Genomic DNA, 20,565 nt, shown 5'->3' on the forward strand with positions numbered 1-20,565 from the left:
AAATTATGGATAAATACAATCTTCCAATAATGCAATACTTGTTTATGAAATTCAGATCATTTAAAAGGCAATTTAGTGATTTCAAAGTCACATTTCAAAAGAAAGTTTTGCCCACCAAACATCTTGAAGACATTTTTTGGAATATGAAACCAAATTGACTCTGTCTTTATCAAAAATAACTGAACAGCAGGTCTGAGCTGCTTCTGAAACCACCTTTTTGTTCCACTGCTTGTTGGTTTGATTAGACTTTGACAAGAGAGGAAGGCAACAAGAGTCAGAGATGAGGTGAGTGTTGGTGGACCAGTGAGACGAGAACAAAGGACAAACATTTACAATTCAAACTCAAGACAAAATCCAGCTGACAGGATTTTTTATAGCCATGTAAATATTGCCTGCTGGTGGTGGTCGGAGGGACCGGTGGCACCTGTGCTCGGCAGCCTCGCCTCTGTCAGTGTGCCCCAGGGGAACTGTACATCGTAGCTCATCACCATGTGAATGTGTGTGTGAATGGATGAATGATACACTGTAGTGTAAAGCGCGCTTTGGAGTCCTTACTCTGAGAGGCACTACACAAGTATGGGTCATTTATCATTTATTTTGATGACATCAAAACAAATTTGACATTGTTGCCCGAATCATTTAGCAGAAAATAAAATGAAAGCAGCAATGATGCTCTGCTGGTCCCAGTAACAAACTGGTATGAGGTTACCCTCCACACAGGCACCTCCTGGCAGCCCTCTCCCCCTCCTCCACGCATCTCTCAGCTGAACTCTGACCCCAGCTCTCCACCTCCTGGACAAAAGCAGAAAGTGTTTCAGTGTCTCAGACGTCAGATCATCAGTGATTCTGTGTCGACAACCTTATAGTCTATGGTGAGATGTACCCTTTTAAACCCACTATGGTGATGATTTATACACACAAATATAAAATCCTTCTAAATGTTACATGTTTGGTCGGCCAGATGTTTGACACAGAGGTGAGGAATATTTGATTCCCAAACATAAGTGAAAATAAAACTGATTTATCCTCTGAAACTGATGTTTGAACAGAAACATTTCAGCAAGTGACGCTGTCTCACCCCAGGAGCTGTTAGACAATAAAACATAACTATGGGCTGTAATAAGCTACAAGAACAACTGGTGATGTGTTGTTTATGAGACACAAGTCAAGTTAGAACACATGTAAACATCTGTAGACCAAAACAACCTGCAGCTGCTGAAGAAAGAAGGGAACACACTGCTCAAGGTTTTGAGAAAAAGGGAGAGAGAGATAGAGAGAGATGAACTGATGCGCTGAAGGAGACAAAGGTGCATGTTGAACAGGTCACATGTGAAAGACGTGTGTGTGTGGGGGGGGGGGGTGCGTGAAAGAGAGCGAGGCTTTTATTTTACTACTTCTTACGTGAGCTGTCTTTAGTGAGCGCAATGTCAATTTGTTGCACACCTGTGCAATTACAATAAATTATCTTGAATCTTGAATCTAATAAACTGATTAACTGGAACATTCTCAGAGAGTTTATCTGCTGGATGTTGCTTTTACACCAAAACCAAAGTATGTATTTTGATTAATTTGCATGAGAGATCAGGGTTTTGCTTTTTATTTTTGTCTTTTAACACAAAATGACACTAAATACAGGTTGCACATTTTGAAACAATGCCACCTAGTGGTCACTTGGAAAAGCTGCAATTTTGTTTCCTCAACAAGGTATATTAATGTCGATGGGTCTGACCAATTAAACCTTTAAATTAAATCTGAATAACCAACAGCATCAAAGGATGCATCGTAAGTCATGAAGTGAATTGATCTTGAAATTATTGGCTCAAATGTAATATTTGTTTAGTTTTATACAGGCTACACTAATCAAGGAAGAATCACAACATCCAGTCAGTTTCTTTTTAGAAGCATTACTCAAATATGTTCATGACAAGTTAACACATAAAACACAAATCCACAGGCTGGAATTGATATGAATCTGTTTTAATGCAAGATGGGACAAAAACTACACATGATTCTACAAATTTCACTGAAGTAGAGATGATGGCAGGATGAATGTACATCAGACATATTTTGATGGAGTCATAAAGTTTAAATGCTTCTGATTTTAGATGAATGAGCTTTACAGAGTAATGCAGAGAAATGTATTTACTCACTTTTGTCCACATCCCATCACTCAGCTGAGCTGATTGCTTCCACCAAAATCATTGATGTCCTTTGAGCTTTTTTTCACACATCTTTTGTTTTCCTTATCAAACATTGCCTACATTTTGTTCTCATAAATAAATATATATATATATGTATATATATATATATATATATATATATATATATATATATATATATATATATAGGTTACAAGAAAGCATATATGTCTCAATGCTTCACTCATGGATCATTGAATGCTTGGAGATGTACAACATCAACAGGACTCTGAGAGCCTTCATTGAAAACTCAGTGGGGCTATGGAAAACCACCCTTGAGGCCAATTGCACAAGTCTGCATCAATTGTGGCATATATCAAGAAGACATCCTGTACCTACTGCTGGTCTGCATAGGTCTTAACGCCCTCAGCCAAATAATCAACAAGACTGGCTATGGGTACCGACTCAAGAATGGAACCACAATCAGCCACCTCCTCTACATGGATGACATAAAGCTCTATGCCAAGAGTGAGCAAAACATTGACTCACTGATCCACACCACCAGGATCTACAGCACTGATATTGAAATGTAATTCAGACTTGAGAAGTGTGGTTGGATGGTTGACAAAGAAAGGAAAGGTAGTCCACACAGTAGAGGTCTCACTCCCAGAAGGAACAATAGCAAACATCGAGGACAGCTACAGGTACCTCGGTGTCCCACATGCAAATAGCAACCTTGATGGAGCCACAACCAAATACCTACAATGAGTAAGTCAAGTCCTAAGAAATCAGCTCAATGGCAAGAACAAGATCTGGGCAATTAACAGCTACATCCTGCCAGTAATCAGGAATAAACTGGCCAAAGGAAGAAATACAGACCGCAGGTGTCAAGACACGGAAGCTCCTAACCATGCATGGAGGGTTCCATCCCAAATCCAGCACCCTGAGACTGCACAATAGCCGTAAGGAAGGAGGTCGAGGACTAGTGAGTTTGAGAGCCACTAACCAGGATGAAATGTCAAAGATCCATAAGTACATCAAGGACAAGGCCCCAACAGATCATGTTAGTGTCTCAGACAATGGCGAATAGAGGAGGAGAGGCTGGAAATACCATCGTGGGAGGACAAACACATGGGATGTATATTTATATGTCGATGGATGTACCACAGACAGATAGCTGAAGTGGTGGATATCAATAAATGGTACCAATGTCTAGAAAGAGCTGTTCTGAAGGACAGCACAGAGGCAATCATTATGGCTGTACCGAGGCCAAGATCTACCACACCAGACAAGAACCAAGGTGTAGGCTATGCAAAAGGGCCCCTGAGACAATCCACCACATAACTGCAGGGTGTAAGATGCTGGCAGGGAAATCAAACATGGAATGCCACAACCAAGTGAATGGCATCATGTACAGAAATATTTGGGCAGAGAATGGACTGGAAGCCCCAAGATCAAAGAGGGTAACATCCTGTAGCGTTACAGGTTGGCTAAGGTGGTTGAGAACAAGAGAGCCAAGCTCCTGTGGGATTTCCAGATCCAGATTGACAAAATGGTGATGGTGAACCAACCGGACGTTGAGGTGGTGGACAAACAACAGACGGCAGCTGTTCTGGTTGATTTGGCAATACCAAGTGATGGCAACATCAGGAAAAACCAAGCCCCCACAATGCGGCTCCAAAATTGAATCAAACCCAGAAATATCAAAAATTGCAGTTCCACCCTCATCCACTAGGGGGCTGGTGTCAGAAGCGAGCAAATCCTCATTGACTCCCATGTTAAAAATACCAATTTCACAGCAGAAATTAACATGTTTACAGCCTGGTACCAAAACATGTTTTTTGTTTAAATGATCTAGTTTACACTCATGACAACTCTGAGGGGGGTGAATTTTTTTCTCACTCTTCTGTTTAAGTGTATTAAAAGCCTAAAATTCTTTATAATTAATGAGCATCAGACCCACGTGACCACAGAGCTAGCTCCGTGGAAAGGCCTCAGTAGAGCCTCGGTCTGGCTTGGAAACTGTTCCAGGATTTTGAGTCTCTGTGTTTGTGTATTCTCGGGAGAACGATATTTTCCACCCGTTTCTCCTCTTCCCGCAGCCCGGCGCATCTCTGACTGATCGCGGCTTCTGTTTGATGCGCCGGGCTGCTGGCTGGGTCTCCCCGCAGCTCGGCGCATCTCTGACTGATCGCGGCTTCTGTTTGATGTGCCGGGCTGCCGGCTGGGTCTCCCTGCAGCTCGACGCATCTCTGTCTGATCGCAGCTTCTGTTTGATGCGTGGGCTGCCAGCTTGTGGAGCTCTGGGATGGAAACCTTTCCACCCGGTTCTCCCCAGCGGCAGCTCTGCGCATCTCAGATCGCAGCGGCGCTTGTCTGCTGTGCGGCTGCTGGCTTGTGGAGGTCTCGGAGACCTCTGTGTTCCACCTGGTTTTACCCAGCGGTCAGCCCGGCGTATCTCTGACTCAGAAGCTCTGGTGTTGTGCACAGTTAACTCCGGTTGTAGCTAGGTTGCTACCTCCGTTAGCTTAGCTCCCACCTCCCCGTTAGCTTTGGGTTTGCCAGGGTTAGCTTCAGGTTAGCTTGTAGCTAGTTCGACCGGGTGTCATCAGTTGATCCCAGCCTTACAGCCCCACCCTCAGCTCCTCCTCTATTCCCTTTTGTGGAATTGTCTGGGCTTGACGGAATCTGTGACACGGTCACCTCCCATTTGGCCTCAAAAACGTGATATTGGAGCCTATGTAAAGGAGATGTCCAGTATATTTATGTTGATGGGAAAAACGAACATGAGAAACTAAAGAACTACCAGGGCCTGAAAGAAGAACTTGAGAAAGCCTGGAGAGTGAAGACATCAGTGGTGCCCATGTGGTCATCGGGGCACTAACCCCCAAATGAGAGTGGTTAAAGCAGATCCCAGGAAAAACAGACATCTCAGTCCAGAAAAGTGCAGTTCTAGGAACAGATACTGCACAGAACCCTCAAGCTCTCAGGCTTCTGAGGGCCCAAGCTTGGAAGGATGAGACCACCCGAGGAGGGTGAGATGGGAATTTATCTTATATGTATATATTTATGTATATTGCATGAGCCAACTATATCTCTTTGATTCCCCAAACTGTGCTCGTACTTACTGCATGTAAGATACATACTACTCATAAAAACTATTCCCTTTACTTTGCTGCTCTGGAACTTAATTAAAATGTCTCTCATATGGCCTCTTTGCAAGATTTTAATTAATCCCATTACTCCCTGATGTGTTATAAGTTTAATTAAAATCACCACAATTAGATTCAAATTCAGGTTGGGTTTAATCATTGCACGAATATATTATTAATTAGTAAAAATGAACAGATCACACGCTTTGTATCTTTGGACCTGGCTGAAGACAAATGATGTATTGATAACACTTGATGTTAAATCGAAGAATAGGCTCACACCATCATTAATACAAATGTAATGCATTACTCTTGAGGTTTAGAAAAGCCTGCTTGAAAAGCTTTTATGACACACAGAAAATGGACTTCCTGACCATCCATTATTTAGACTCTGACCTCAAACAACAAATGGAAAAGGATCATTGTGGTGTGAGAATAAAATTAGATTGAGATTAGTTGAACATTGTATACTTTTTTAAAATACCTCGTAGTTTCATTGGAGTGGGGTGATGTTTTAAAAGCAAATGAATTTGTGGGATACAAAATCGTTACTGCTTTGCAAATGGAACATTAAAAATTCCGTGCAGAATTATGTAAGCTTTAGTATCTTCAAATTATATACTGGTGAAGGGTTAGGGTCATCCAGGTCAGGTAATCGAAAGAGGTTTGAATAAAGGCAACTGGACTTCCTTGGTTTCTTGAAGAAGTTTTGCTTCTCATCTGAGGAGCTTTGTCATTTCTGACTGATTTATGGGAGAGGTTATAAATTGTAGCTGTCTATTGTTGCTTAAGGAGCAGAAACTACCTTTGAATACCCCTCCTCCCTACCCCCTGAGGAGTTGTTGTAGTCGTTAACCCCTATTGTGTGGTTGTTTTGATTAGATGCAGGAGGGCGTGAATCATGTGATACTGCTGGTTACATGATACTGCAGTGGTCAGTGTTTCCCCTAAATAGGCTCAGGCGTGGCACTGCGCCACAGCTATGAAATAGCCTGGTACCATTTTGAGAGATCAAAATGCACAATGTTCATCAATTGCAGACTGGGAAAATTATACAGTAAATAAACAAAACACCCATTAATATATTTGACCCAATGCAACCTCCACAGGAGGTTTTTTTTAATAACAAATCCACATTTCTTAGGTATAAAATTCTGGGCTCACACCACAGATTGCAGGGTGCATCTGTGGATGCTGAACAAAAATGAATTTGCAGCTAGCACAACTACCTCCAGCAAGATGCCACTTGAGCCAACTTTCAGCTCTTGCTGTCTCGTTACAGAGAGAAAAGTGAGATGTCCTAATAAAGATGGAGGGTGGAGATACACCGACATGACATGTAATGGGTGTGGTAAGGGGTGAAAAGAGGATAGATAGAGGACAAAAACGATTAACCATTTTACCAAATAGTTCAAAAAGTTAAATGGACAAATGTTCACTAGAATAAAATGCAAGATTTTTATTTTATTAAGAGGGCACTTAGAGAACTTGTTGAAATGGGACATTGTATATTTTGAAATCAAAACTGAAATATTTTCTTTCTAATCTGATTTCATAATCCAGATTACAATTGAAGCAGCTGTTTTAATTTACCTATGAACATCACTTCCTACTTAAGAAACCAAATTGGGGCGTTTAAATTTGAGGGGGTAGCAAAATGCTCTTTGTGTTCCTAACCAACTAATTCGTGTTGCAAATGACAGCTTTTATAATAAATGTATGAAAGCCAAAGTGTATAGTTGCATCTTGTCTAAAACATCCCAATCCTAGCGAGGGTGGTGTTCCGTCGCTGCTGCAGCGCGGGGTTTCCCAGCGCCGAGAGCAGGGTTACCGCGCCCATCTCGTCGTTCGATGGCCGCACATGAATCGTCAAACTCCGGGCAAGGCAAGTGTTAGACTCGGTTAAGGTGAAACTAAGTGTTCCTCGTCGATCAGGAGTAGCAGTGGCTTTTCAAGATTAGCCGTTTTGACTTAACAGTGCATTGTCATCAGCACAGGACTAGTGGGTGTGATTCCCCCTCCCTTCTCTGCCTTGGTTGTCAAGCTCCCCAGCCGTAGCCTGCGTTCAGGAAGGGCTGCTCCTCTGAAAACTGCGCTAGCTGGCTTTGCTAGTTAGTAAGCTAGCGTTGTGGTGTTCGTTGATGCGTGGATCGGAGGAATACATTGACTTGTTTTCCATTCAATGCCAAAACGTAAACTCAGGCGCAGATTGAATCGGGTAAGTTGAAGTAAAACGATGATGATGCTTATACATATTTTTATTGCGATTAATAACATCATTGGCTAATGAAATGTGATAGAATCTGACTGGCCGGGGGTGGGGTAGCATTAGTTAGCAATGGTTAGCTAACGCTGAGCTTGTTTTAATGTATGTAGACACAAGCTTAGGTATTGCAGCGTTAAGAAGGGAGAGGGAGAGAGATTTGGACTCGGTAATGTCAGTGGATGAGCAGATCGCTGTAAATTCTCGTGTAACTTGCATGAAGTCAGATAGGGTAGATTAACCACGTCCTAAGAGAACGATTCTGGATTTCGTTGAAAAAGAAAAGAGAAAACATAAAATGTTAGCCAGCCAGAATGCTGCCAGGGACGGCCCCTTAGGAGGTGCTTCGTGGCCTAAAAATACGGTTCTGTTAACCACTGGATAGTTACAAGTCACAAGAAATCGTTGTCAGTTGGGGGAATAATCCGATTAAAATGCGACAGCTTATTTAAGGGTGCAATGTACTCCCCGTAGAGGTTTGCTGTGTCTGAGCTGTGTTAGGCTGAAACGATAAACGTCCCGTAAACAAATTTACCAATACATGTTGGTGGATGACGATAGCAGATCATCTGGCATCACAAGTTCACTCTGCTTGTGTGTGTGTGTATATATATATATATATATATATATATATATATATATATATATATATATAAGGAACTTCATAGTGGGTGCGTTAACACCCTGTTTTTAACAAGCCCATAAATGCGTTAGCTTACTGCAGTTTTCCTGCAACCTAATGACCGTGCCGATTTAACGCCTTAACTTTTATGAGAAACAATTGGCATTCCCCGACTGTAAAAATGGATGCTAAAATGTCTCTCGCGTTATGAACAATCTCCAGGCTCTGCTTTTGCATTAGTTGCTTACAGAAATGAAACAGGCCATTACCGCCCGACCTTGCAGTTTTTTAATAAGCTCTACTCTATTACAACCAAGTAAATATACAGACACGCCGTATTGAAATCAGATGGGGACTGTAAGTCTTTAACGAGATTATTAGTATGTAAGTAAGTGGATTTATGTTGACGAGTAAACAAGACAGCTCCTAGGTTTATGCAGCACTGGCTCGCCTCACAAGCTAACTAGCTCTCCGTAGAAATTGCGGAAGAGCGGCGGGGTCCTCCCTGAAGTGGCTGTGGTTATTCTGCATTAGCTGATCGTGCTTTTTGTGTGTCTTTGTGCGATACAATTAGCTAACTCCGTCCAATGTTTCCGTCTACAAAATATTAACTCACAAGTTTTATAAAGAATAACGCTATTGTGTAATTTTATAATAAAAGATCAGCGCTGCCCTGCATACAGGCCTTCGTCGTCAAGTCTGTTAGCAAAGTTAGCTTAGCAGACGGCAGCAGTTTGCAAGATGGCGTTTAGCTGCATCTCAGATTTCCATCAGTGCAGTTCACATAATCACTCTTATGTACATTGTAAACTAAATATAAAAAGTGGCTTATATCCCTAACAGATTTATTCCTAATTCCTTTACTGTTTGTGTAGAATTCCTAAACAAACTAAAGGAAAACCATCCTGCAGCTATTCAAATCCAATGCAAACAATGTGATTTGTTTGTAACAGTGTTGTAGGCAAATCACAATGCTGCACACAACGTCTGCGTCAGCTCTGCTGCACAATGATTGTTGTTGTTGTTTAATTTGCACACTAAACACTTCTAAAATAGTTTTACTAGGTGTGTTCAAGCAGCTGATTTAAATGATAAAGAAGTAGCTTTTTTTTATTTTACTACTAAATGTATCACCTTTTATGTAATTAAATTCATTTCATGTTAGCCATTGATTTTTTTGTTTTTGTCAGTTGTAACTAGAGCGAGAGATTGACCAGAATCCTGTCATCCTGATGATTTCTGAAACCACCTGCAGCTGGAAATCCAGGCACTTTCTCAAAGCAAGTGCCTGGATTTGTTGTTGTGTGCTTAAAATATAAAGATTAGATTAATCCTTTTTATAATTCTGAAAACATATTTCTAATGCCCGACTGGCTTTGCTTCTGTTTATGTTAGTGGACATGGATAGGGATTAGAGACTCACTCAATGACTGAGGATTTCAGCTTTTAGGATTATAGAGTTGCTCAGTGATAGTGCTAGTTATGGCTTTTTGTATGATCCAGCTTTGAACCTGTGAAACACAGAGTTATTATAGTTTAACAATACAGATAAGCTGCCTGGTTCCCTGTGAACAGATGCTAAGAGCATCATAGTCCATACAGGGTTCAGTAACTTACTTTCTAGCACTGCAATAGGATTTTTCCCCAAATTTACTTGAAAAGGAAGAAGCACTTTTAGTAGTAGGAGACAGATATTGCTCTTAATGGATTTGAAAACAGCTAGTGAGTTGGGACTCCAGGCTGTTTGCCACTGCTCATTGTTTATCATGCAGTCAGCTGACCATGATCAGGCGCTTCGAAAGGAGAAGTGATGAGAGAGAGGAACTACTTAACTGAAGGCATCCACAAACTGAAGGCATCCACATTCTTCAATAGGAAATATGTATTATTGTACACGGGGAATATGCCAAATGAAGATTTTAAACAGAACATCATAATCGAAAATACTCAGATTATTATTACCCACTGAAGTATGTATGGGTCATGGAGGAAAAAATAAAGAGAGAAAAAGTAGGTCCTTATTCCACCCACCTAAGAACATTCGTTTTTTTTTAAGAGTTAATAATCTTTAAATCAATATAAGGGTGATAGAAACAAACAAGTTAAAGGTTGAATATGGAACATAAACACCAAAGTGACATCTAGTGTGTGGAGGTTGTAGTTGCAACAAAAGAACAAGGTTTCCAGCCGGCGGGGTAACAGGTTTGCTGCCGATACATGACATTTATTTGGTGCCATTTGTGGTTGGCTTCACTTAAACTCTCTCTGGTTTTAGATCTTATATGGTTGCATCTCTTCTGACAAGGATAACAATTGGGCCATTCCCATCTGTACCGGGTCGGCCCGGGCCGGGTAGCGTAGGTTGTTTACATATCTGGGTGGCCTGGTATTTTTCCGGGCCAACCAAGGCTCATTCTCAGCCCTCTTCTCGAAGGGGTCTGCTTCAGGCCGACCAGGGCCAACACACCCACTGCTGACAGCAAATTCACACCTTCCATTAGAGCAAGCCTCTGATTGGTGGGTAGAATCAGCCCATATGGGCTTAAGACAAGGATGTGTGGAATCAACCGGGCCAGGCTGGGGCCGACTGGGGCTACCCGGCCCGGGCCGACCCGGTACAGATGGGAATGGCCCTAATATGTTCTGGGCTCAGAAGAAGCTGCTTGACTTGCCAAGTCTGCCATTTTCCACAGGGCCAGGCTCGCTGTGCCAAGCGAACTGTTTTGCAACCCGCAATGGCGCCTTCTATTGGCTGGTAGATTTAAACGTAAAACCAGTGTTGTGCCTGTCAAAGTTAATATTTGATTATTTTTTAATCAAAATATAGCTTTCAAAGAAAATACGGTGTCTTCATTCTGCACACCTCTAAATGCCCCATGGAGGTATTATTTAAAAAAAATATTGCTTTTTATTATATTGTTCCAAAATCAACCTTTAACTCAAAATGTCTAAACAGCTGAGAGTCACAATAGAGAACATCACAGTTCATACAAGGTTAAATGAAAACAATGCATGTCTTTTATCATTTGTAACTTCTATAAAATTAGCTGAACAAGTTTGTTAATGTAAATAAAACCCATTTATTAAACTTGGATCAAATGTTTGAGCGAAATTTAGATGACCTACTTTAGATTTTAGCTATGTCTTTCAAGCTTCTCAAGGTGAAGATGGCATTGTGCATGATAATTAATAACCACATACCATGACACATTTATTATAAGATTAATGAGTTTAAGAAGATAATCTGTGTTGGAAAGGTCAACCCATCAGCAGATCTAAAAGGTGATGTAGGGAGGTAGAGAAGACTGTCAGTCTTGTCCTGCAGCCTCCAGCAACATACTGACTGTAATACACCAGGTAAGATGTCGGGAAAAGGTACAGTTAATTGGTACGTAGGGTTTTATCTTTTTTATAACTTTATGTTGCTGTTTTAATGCTTTAAAATTAGCCTTTAAACTCCCAAGAAGCCTATTCAGTTCATTTCAGGGTTGTTCTCTTTTAAAGGTCAGGAGGAAATTACTCTTTTAGAAAAAGTTTATTTGTTGTTGTTTCGTTTAATTTCGTTTGTTAAATTTAGTTTTTCCTGTCACACGCAGTCTGACATCCTAAATGATGTTGAATTTGTTTGTAATTGTAGGCCAGTGTTATTGTAGTATCAGTTTTCCCATCACAATCTACACGTCTCCCTTTGTAAATGTATAACTGACATAAAATCATTTAAAATGTAGTTGTTGTTTTTTTGGCACTTTCAAAAAATGATGTAGCTGCCTGCCATGCTTCACTGTAAAACCTCCGAAAATATAGTTTTATGGCTGTAAATTATTTTTTTAGCTGCTGTATGCCACGATATTTTTTTCAGAAATGCAACAAAAAATGGCTAACTTAACTATTCACAAAATGTTTACGGTATTTTTGGGAGATGGGACCAATTATGGTAATTGATTTGCTAATGAACTCAGTTGTAAATAAAGTCAAGTTTTTGTTCAAAAAGAATTTAAGAGCAAATTTCCACGAAAAGCTACGTAACTTAATTACATTGTGAACTTTATCCATTAATTACTTTGTCGAGGGTCTGCTGAAGTTATGTTAATTACGTCTGAACCCATCGTGTCTAGAATTTTAAACTCTATATATTTTATCAGCTCAACTTTGTGAGGGCCTATGAGCTCGGTTTACGAGTAAGTGGCTTATCAATCAGTTGGCGAAAATTCTGAGGATTGAGGTCAACGGGATAATGACAGCTTTTCGGATCACTGGAAAGTCACACCGTAAAGGGATTTGTCTGGCAATCTGAATTGTGTCAGCACACGCTACCATTAAGATGCAAATATAAAGTAAATTTGTATTTAATAATCATGTTTTTAACTCTTCTTTGGTTATGTTGGTTGTGTTTGGGCTGAGTTTAAATTCAGTATAAAAGTTGAGTTACTTTTCAAATGAAGCATACCTCCCTCCCTCTCGCTCTAGATCTACAAGTGCCCCAGTAGCTGGAGTAAGGTAATTAAAAAAGCAGAATCAAAATGAGTGAACTGGACCAGTTACGCCAAGAGGCAGAGCAGCTCAAGAATCAGATCAGAGTGAGTAAAGAGCAAATTTTCCATCTCCAGTTGTGTAAGATGATCTTCAGACAATGCCTAAGCTGTTAAAGTGACATAAAAGCCTGCATTAAAACGTTGAATTATCTCTTTTTATTGATTATTTCAGGATGCTAGAAAAGCATGTGCAGATGCCACACTATCACAGGTAACATTTAACTTCATTATCTTTGCATTTGGATTGAAAGTTGTTTGTGAACATGTTTTAAATTAATGCGTCATCTAAAATGAACCAAAGTGTGTAATGGTTTTGCAGATCACAGCCAATATTGACCCTGTTGGCCGAATCCAGATGCGTACAAGACGAACGCTGCGAGGTCATTTGGCTAAAATCTACGCCATGCACTGGGGAACAGATTCCAGGTAAAGTGATGCTTGATCTTTTGTAGTTTGTGTCCCTTAATTTAAATTTTTTTTGTGTGTGACAACTCTTAACAGTGCTGCTCCTTTCTTTAGGCTCTTGGTCAGCGCCTCTCAAGATGGCAAACTCATTATTTGGGATAGCTATACCACAAACAAGGTGAGTATTTTATCATGTAGCGGTTAACAATTTTGTCATAAAAATTTTACTTACAAGTTTGAGCTTAAAGAAAAATTTAAAGGCTTTACTTTTTTACAAATAGATGATTCACCAAAAAGCAACATAATCTAAAAATTTGTTTCTTTTCACAATCTAAAGTTTAAATTTAGAGCCATAATTTAATTTTCTCAAATTACTGATCGATTTGCGTTCCCACCGTCATCCATGGTCACGAGTAGTGATAGAAAGAACAAGATCTCCATAAGTGGCTGAAATGAGTTTTCTTCGCTGGGTGACTGGACCTTAGAGATGAGGTGAGAAGCTCAGTCATCAGGGAGGGGCTCAGAGTAGATCCACTTCACCTCCATATCAAGAGCCAGTTGAGGTGGCTCGGGCATCTTGTTAGGATGCCACCCTAGTGAGGTTTTCTGGGCATGTCCAACCAGGAGGATACTTAAAGAAAGATCCAGGATACGATGGAGGGACTATTGGCGCATTCACATCTGGGTCAGTCTTGGGTTAGGTCGACCCGCCCCCACGTAGATGACGTGCAGAAAAGCCTGTGGTGTTCTCTTTAAATTAGTAACCAAAGATTTGTCGTGAACAGTGTTGCTTTCTGGCATGAAACACAACTTTCTACTGAGACTGCTGTGGGCGGCAGGTCTGAGCCACAGTCAGAGAAGATGTTCACCCCACTGCCTCCAGACTTATAACTGATCGCACATGTGGGAAGTCACTGCTAGTTGATGGTACCCGCCAGTCAGAGGCTTCCTCTAGTAGGTAGGCATAAACTTCAACCGGGCAATCAGTGGGTGTGTTGGGTCGGCTCCGCACCAAGCTGACCTACAGGGAGCAGGTTCGAAAAAAGCGGTTGACTGAGCAAGCATGAAAAAACACAGATTACCCAGATGTGCACACAATTAATCTACCAGGGCTAGATCGGGCCGATCCAGCTGTGAATATGCCATATGTTTCTCGTCTGGCCAGGGACCGTCTTAAGCCCAGCTTCTGCTTCTGCGTCGGAACTGAGACACGCAAATTATCCATAGTTGCAGGGGCTCTCCAACAAGCACACAAGGACGAACGGAGTTGAACTCCCTTTTCTAAACATCCATCAAATGACACGGAAACGCAAGCTTGTGATTGCCGCTTCCTTTAAATTGGTCAATAGCACTGCCATTGCCTCCTCAAAAATAAAGAGAGACGACAATATCCAGCAGTAGACATGAAGCAGCTTGAAGGAGACATTGTGGAAAAACACTAAAAATATGAAAGTTTTATTCACTCCTGGCTGGAAGAGTACAAAGATGCGCAGCAAGCGTTTTATTCGTGGATGGAAATCACGGGAAACGTGGGTTTAGAGGTGGTGAGCGCATTAAGAGATGGAGCAGATTGAGGGACAAATATGCCAAAAAATATCTGAAATACAAAAACCACAATATAAACACAATAGTAAATGCACTATCTTGGACTGAATACATGTCGGGATACCCCAGAAAACCGCTACGCCCTCTGTTGTCCTGGCAGGGAGTTGCTTTGCAACACTCCCCAGGTGACTTGAGAAGTCCAAAGGAAGTCTCCGTCAATGCATGTGCGTCTCTCCCTCATGGAGCTGACACAGAAGCATCAATTGGGCTTTGGGATTCGCCTAGAGGAGCTGGCCCAATTGGCTGGGTAGAAGGAAGTCTGGGCCTCTGCTTACCCAACCCTGGATAAGCAGAGGAAGATTTTCTTATTTGGCCCAGTAATCTAACTCTTAATGTTACAAGTTTTTGGTGTTTTGGCATATTTGGCTCTCATTCATACAGGTGTTCATGCCTTTCAGTATTTGCAATTGTAAAGACTTGGATCAGCCAAGTCTACAAGTTTGGTTCCGCTTGATTTTGACCATTCATAGCTGATCAGACTAGATGTAAACATGTAGGATCCTCGATAGTTTCATATTTCTCCAAACGTCCTCTGAGGGGTTTGTGCTTTTATTTGCTTTACTTACCAAAACAGCCCACTCTAGTTATTTGTGTAGCTTTTGGTTAATGTTTGCCTCAATGGCAAACATTTTGCCAAATTTCAGGTTAATGATATTTAAAAGAAAAAAGAAAAGACGATGGTTGCATCCATCTCTCCCTTAATTTTGACAATCTCCTTGTTACTGCTGAGGTGTGACCCACACCATGATGCTGCTGCCACCGTGCTTCACTACAGGTTTGATATCAGCAATTTATTAGGACTAAACAGTTCATCAGACAGGTCAGATTATCTGCTCAGATAAGTTCGAGTTAAGTTAGCTGGTGGTGGTCGGAGGGACTGGTGGCACCAGTGCTCGGCAGCCTCGCCTCTGTCAGTGGCAGCTGTGGCTACACTGTAACTCATCACCATCAGTGTGTGAATGTTAGGGCTGGGGGTAAACGATTATTTTTAAAATGATTATTCTGACGATTATTTTATCGAATAGTCGACTATTCTAATGACTATTTACAAAATTAATCTAATGATTATTTTTCTATTGCACAATTAACAAAAACCAGAAAATCTCAAATAAATTCCTCAAAAAAATTGATAAATTCTTACTGTAAGAGAATAAACACTACAGGCCTTCCATTTTGTATAACACTGCGTTTATTGTGTTGGTTTTCTGGTGACGTGTAGAACCTGGGAGTGCAGGCTGCTGCCTGAGAGGTGGTAGAAGATGGAGTGTCTCCATGCTGCTTTGTTTTGGTCACTTATGTGCGTGAGGCGAGTGGTCTTACATTTTAAACTAAACCGAAAACCAACAACACTCTAAATGTAATAAAAGGGAGATCTACACCACAAAAAAGATGAACTCTAAACCAAAACGTAACGGCTTATCCCAACGCAAGAAGCTGTTAGCGAAGATGCTAACAGTAGCTTTACCAACATTAAGTTCAAGTTACCAAGTTTAAATAAACCAAAAACACCCAGCAGCAAACAGACCAGCACGGAGGAGAGACTGCTACCACCAAAACAGCTCTCCTCATGTCTGAAAGAAGCTCCTTAATGAAGGGAGAAGCGCTCCCGGTGATTTTCTACATCTGCGACAGAGACGGAGCAGCGCACATCTGACCCCGGAAGTTGTTGTCCGTTGCCGGGAGACGAAGGGGCAAAACAGGAAAATAATCTAGTAGTGGACGGACGTTGTTCCGGGTCTTCGGTATTTGGCGGAGATGTTAGTGAAGGCGGAGAAGAGGGTGAACTAGAGGAAAAACAGGCAGATTCCTCCTCTATTTACAAACTCCTGGGGATGCAACAAGTGGGCGCGGTGCGTCGACTTCCGGATCTGACGTCGACAAATTTTTAGAATCGAGCCGTCGACTTCGTCGAGGCTTCGCTACAGCCCTAGTGAATGTGTGTGAACGGATGTATGATACACTGTAGTGTAAAGAGCTTTGGAGTCCTCTGACTCATTTATCATAAGTAAAGCAGTCTGAAGAATTTTGTTTCTTTAAAATGGTTTAAATGCTATTTCAAGAATGGGCCTCTTGCTCTAAGATGCTGCTGCATCACACCCACCAAATTAACGGAGGTTTGTCTGTGAAGCAGTTTAATAGTCAGTCAAACGATAAACAATCCTGCTTTTTAAAGAAGGTAGTGTCTTCTTAGTAAAAAACATGTCAACACTCAAGTCAGTTCAGTGTTTTCTTTATGGTGGATAGATTTTTTTTTAAAGTATGGACAAAGTATAATTGCTGCCTGTCACATTTCGCTCTCATTATATAATGGGAATTTCTGATTCCATTCTTTTTTAAACTCTTAACTCATTTTTGTGTGATTGTCACTTTATATTACAGGTTCACGCCATTCCACTTCGATCTTCTTGGGTCATGACCTGTGCGTACGCACCTTCAGGGAACTACGTTGCCTGTGGTGGCTTGGACAACATCTGCTCCATTTACAACCTCAAAACTCGCGAGGGAAATGTGCGTGTGAGCCGTGAGCTCGCAGGACATACAGGTATAGGACCTTTGGTGTTTCTTAAAATTTTTCCTACCTAAAAGCACAATTTCACGCATGTTGTAGTTTGTTTAATCCCTATCCATCAGTCATTTTAATTACTCAACTTTTCCTCTGATTCTTTTGGATATCAGGATACCTGTCCTGTTGTCGCTTTCTTGATGACAATCAGATTGTTACAAGCTCTGGAGACACCACTTGGTGAGAAAATTGATTATAAAAGCAGAATCTTCTAAGTTATTATTAAATCAGACGTTCCCAAGTGTTTTTATTTATATACATTTATTTTACAGTGCACTTTGGGACATTGAGACCGGCCAGCAGACGACTACGTTTGCAGGTCACACAGGTGATGTGATGAGCCTGTCGCTGGCCCCTGACTCCCGGTTATTCGTCTCTGGTGCTTGCGATGCCTCTGCCAAACTCTGGGATATTCGAGAGGGCATGTGTAGACAGACATTTACTGGTCATGAGTCTGATATTAATGCCATCTGTGTAAGTTGCGCCATCCCTAGTGTTCTCCTGTTACGTAATGTTTATTAATACGTCTTTTATCTATTTTCTTTAGTTTTTCCCTAATGGCAATGCCTTTGCCACGGGCTCTGATGATGCCACCTGCAGGCTGTTTGATCTGCGAGCTGATCAGGAATTAATGGTCTACTCTCATGACAACATCATATGCGGCATTACTTCTGTTGCATTCTCAAAGAGCGGCCGCCTCCTCCTGGCAGGATATGATGACTTTAACTGTAACGTGTGGGACACACTAAAAGCAGATCGCGCTGGTGAGTTGACAGATCATTTAAACTAATCATTACTCATGTAGCTTTGTTTTCTTGTCTTTCAGGCCTTATTTGACATTCATTCTGGTTCTTTTCTTTTAGGTGTGTTGGCTGGACATGACAACCGTGTTAGCTGCCTGGGGGTTACTGACGATGGCATGGCAGTCGCAACAGGTTCCTGGGACAGTTTTCTGAAGATCTGGAATTGAAGCCTGTAGGTTCTGTTTTTTGTTCCTGTATTTAGTCAGCCTTTTAAAATGACCGATAACCGGAGGTTTGGTTTGCATCTGAACCACGCCTTCTTGTTTCTAGATTCCCGGCCATTTTTGTCTTTGCCCAGTAAGCTTTAAAATAATTTCCATCAGAATGGCCTGTTGGCGGGGCCACCCAAAACACGTCAGCTTTGATTCTCCAAACGCCTAAGTATTTGTCTTTGTTTCCTAGATGATTCTTTTAACTCCAAAGTTGACTGGAAGACCATTACAACTTGAGAATGTTCACAGCATCTTCAACACTGTTTAAACTGACTTGGACACCACAAAAACGAAGGGAAACCATTGCCTTTCCTACACAAAGAAGAGCACAATTGTTTATCACCTAGTTAAGAAAGGATCTCCTGTGGTCTCAAATCAGAAACTTGTGCATTCCTTCTTGGACCATTTTATGTTACTTTGAAAGAGAAACAACACTATCATCCCATGCAAACGTGTGCGTCTTGAAAGCAAATGTTGGAGTGTAATTGTACAAATTATTTAACTTTTTTTTTTTTTTAAAGATTTCTATTCCGATGGTTTGTTATTCTCAATGGCTTTCTCTTTGTCATATTTCTTTAGTGGTTTTAGATTTGTTTGAATTACAGCTTGTCTTTGTAATCCAGGTAAATCATATAAGATGAGAAAAAAACACGCAGAAGTAAAAGCTTGGATCATATTACACGAGCAGCTTTCATAATGTCCATAATGTATTTATATTATAGCTGTTTTTGTTCCATCACAGCTTTTTGCACATTAAGCTTTGCCTCTCAACTAATACTATGTTAACTAACCAAGCACATGCTATATGTTATGAATGCTCATTCCAGTAAAAGAAAAAAGAAAAAAAAAGAGTTGTGAGAAAAATTCTCCAGTTAACCCCCTAATTCTTGCACATGCCTTTCTGCAGGATAGGGTGGGATAGCGAGGTTGTTTGCTGTGATAATAAAGGCATGGCTTGAATTTCCTATATAGAAGGGGTTTATGTTCTGTATCCACTTTGAGTGCAACACCTCACATGACTAAATACACACTTCCTTTGCTTGGGACTGCAGTTACAACTCTGTGAATGAAATGTACAAATCAATGTCTGAAAATAATGAGCAGATGTTTTAAGTTTGAGGCATTTAATTTTGTCTGCCATGAGTTAATTTAGATGTGCATGCTGTAGACTTGCTTTCAATGGTGCAAAAAAATCCTAGATTTTCTTTTGTTACCAAAAAGGAGAGTAACCTGTTTGACTGAGCTAAATAAAAGCCAATTTTTTATATATATTTTTTTTTGGGCGGGGGTGGGTCTCAATCTCTGCATACATCATGTACTAATACTGGTAATGCTATGCACCAGAGTGGGCAAGAATGACGAAAGACGTAAAAATTAACTTCATACTTGGTGTAAATTATGCTTACCAGTTCTATTGATGCCAATTTTGTAATAATTATAGCAATCATTGTGAGAATGTTATCCTCGACACGTCCTCTCTCTCTCCTTTCAATCTTCACTCTCAATAGAACAAAAATGTCCTTGCATACTGTCCATACTAAAAACTTTTGTATTATTTTCTTTTCTTTTGGTCTTAAATAGAAAATCTAAGCATCTGAATTACAGCATTTTACTGTATACAGAAGCACTTTTAAGGTTGTGAGATAGTTTCACTTTTTTTTCCTGCAATGATGTACAATAAATGTGATGTATTTGTGTGTGGCCACAAGTGAAAATGCAATTCAACTGAGATGGATTCCCTTTTTCTCTTTCCATTAATATTCTAGAGCTCTGCACCCTTATGTACCTTTCCACTTTTTGTATTTCATTTCGGTCTGTTGGTGTTCCACGGTGAGCTGGATGCAAGGTAGATACTGTACTAAATTGTACTGTTATTGATTGAAAAATGTAATAAAAAGCTGTTTGAGATCTCTTTTGGTTGTGCTGAATGAAAGCTTTGAATTTGTTTATTTTGGTGCCAGAAGGAATACTTTTTATTTATTTTTTCATTATTTTTGTTTTTATTTGTTGGTTCTTAGACTTTTCCCTCCTTTTCAGCTAAAGCTAAATGGAAAAGTTACCAGCAATGCCAGATAAACGTTTTAGTTCATAAAAGAGGCATGTTAAGTGAATACGGTCAAATTTGCACTATTTCTATGGAGTTCATTTGTCTTAAACTTTGCACTAATTTTCTTGCATATTTTGGAAAATAAGATAAAACTGGTTAAGTGTTACATACTCAATTTTTACTTGTTATTGATACATATTTTAAACAAAACCCTTAAAATTAA

The 20,565-nt window shown here is 40.5% G+C and overlaps 1 protein-coding gene across 3 annotated transcripts; it reads left to right on the forward strand.

The window, feature by feature from the left end:
- The first annotated feature begins 7,043 nt into the window (after positions 1-7,043).
- On the forward strand, positions 7,044-19,144 carry gnb1b (guanine nucleotide binding protein (G protein), beta polypeptide 1b). 3 transcript variants are annotated; one of them, XM_070549392.1, is made up of 11 exons: positions 7,044-7,175; positions 12,643-12,752; positions 12,880-12,918; positions 13,027-13,133; positions 13,227-13,290; positions 17,097-17,259; positions 17,394-17,460; positions 17,553-17,754; positions 17,828-18,044; positions 18,144-18,255; positions 18,486-19,144. In XM_070549392.1, the coding sequence occupies exons 2-10, from the start codon at positions 12,696-12,698 to the stop codon at positions 18,248-18,250; spliced, it is 1,023 nt and encodes a 340-aa protein (XP_070405493.1). In that variant the 5' UTR covers positions 7,044-7,175; positions 12,643-12,695; the 3' UTR covers positions 18,251-18,255; positions 18,486-19,144. The 3 variants fall into 3 exon arrangements, with proteins under 3 accessions (XP_070405493.1, XP_015814449.1, XP_015814448.1); XM_015958963.3 differs by having other exon boundaries at positions 7,114-7,508; positions 18,354-19,144; XM_015958962.3 differs by having other exon boundaries at positions 7,114-7,508.
- Positions 19,145-20,565: the final 1,421 nt, after the last annotated feature.

The sequence above is a fragment of the Nothobranchius furzeri genome, chromosome 3 (assembly GCF_043380555.1).
Source record: "Nothobranchius furzeri strain GRZ-AD chromosome 3, NfurGRZ-RIMD1, whole genome shotgun sequence".
NCBI lineage: Eukaryota > Metazoa > Chordata > Actinopteri > Cyprinodontiformes > Nothobranchiidae > Nothobranchius > Nothobranchius furzeri.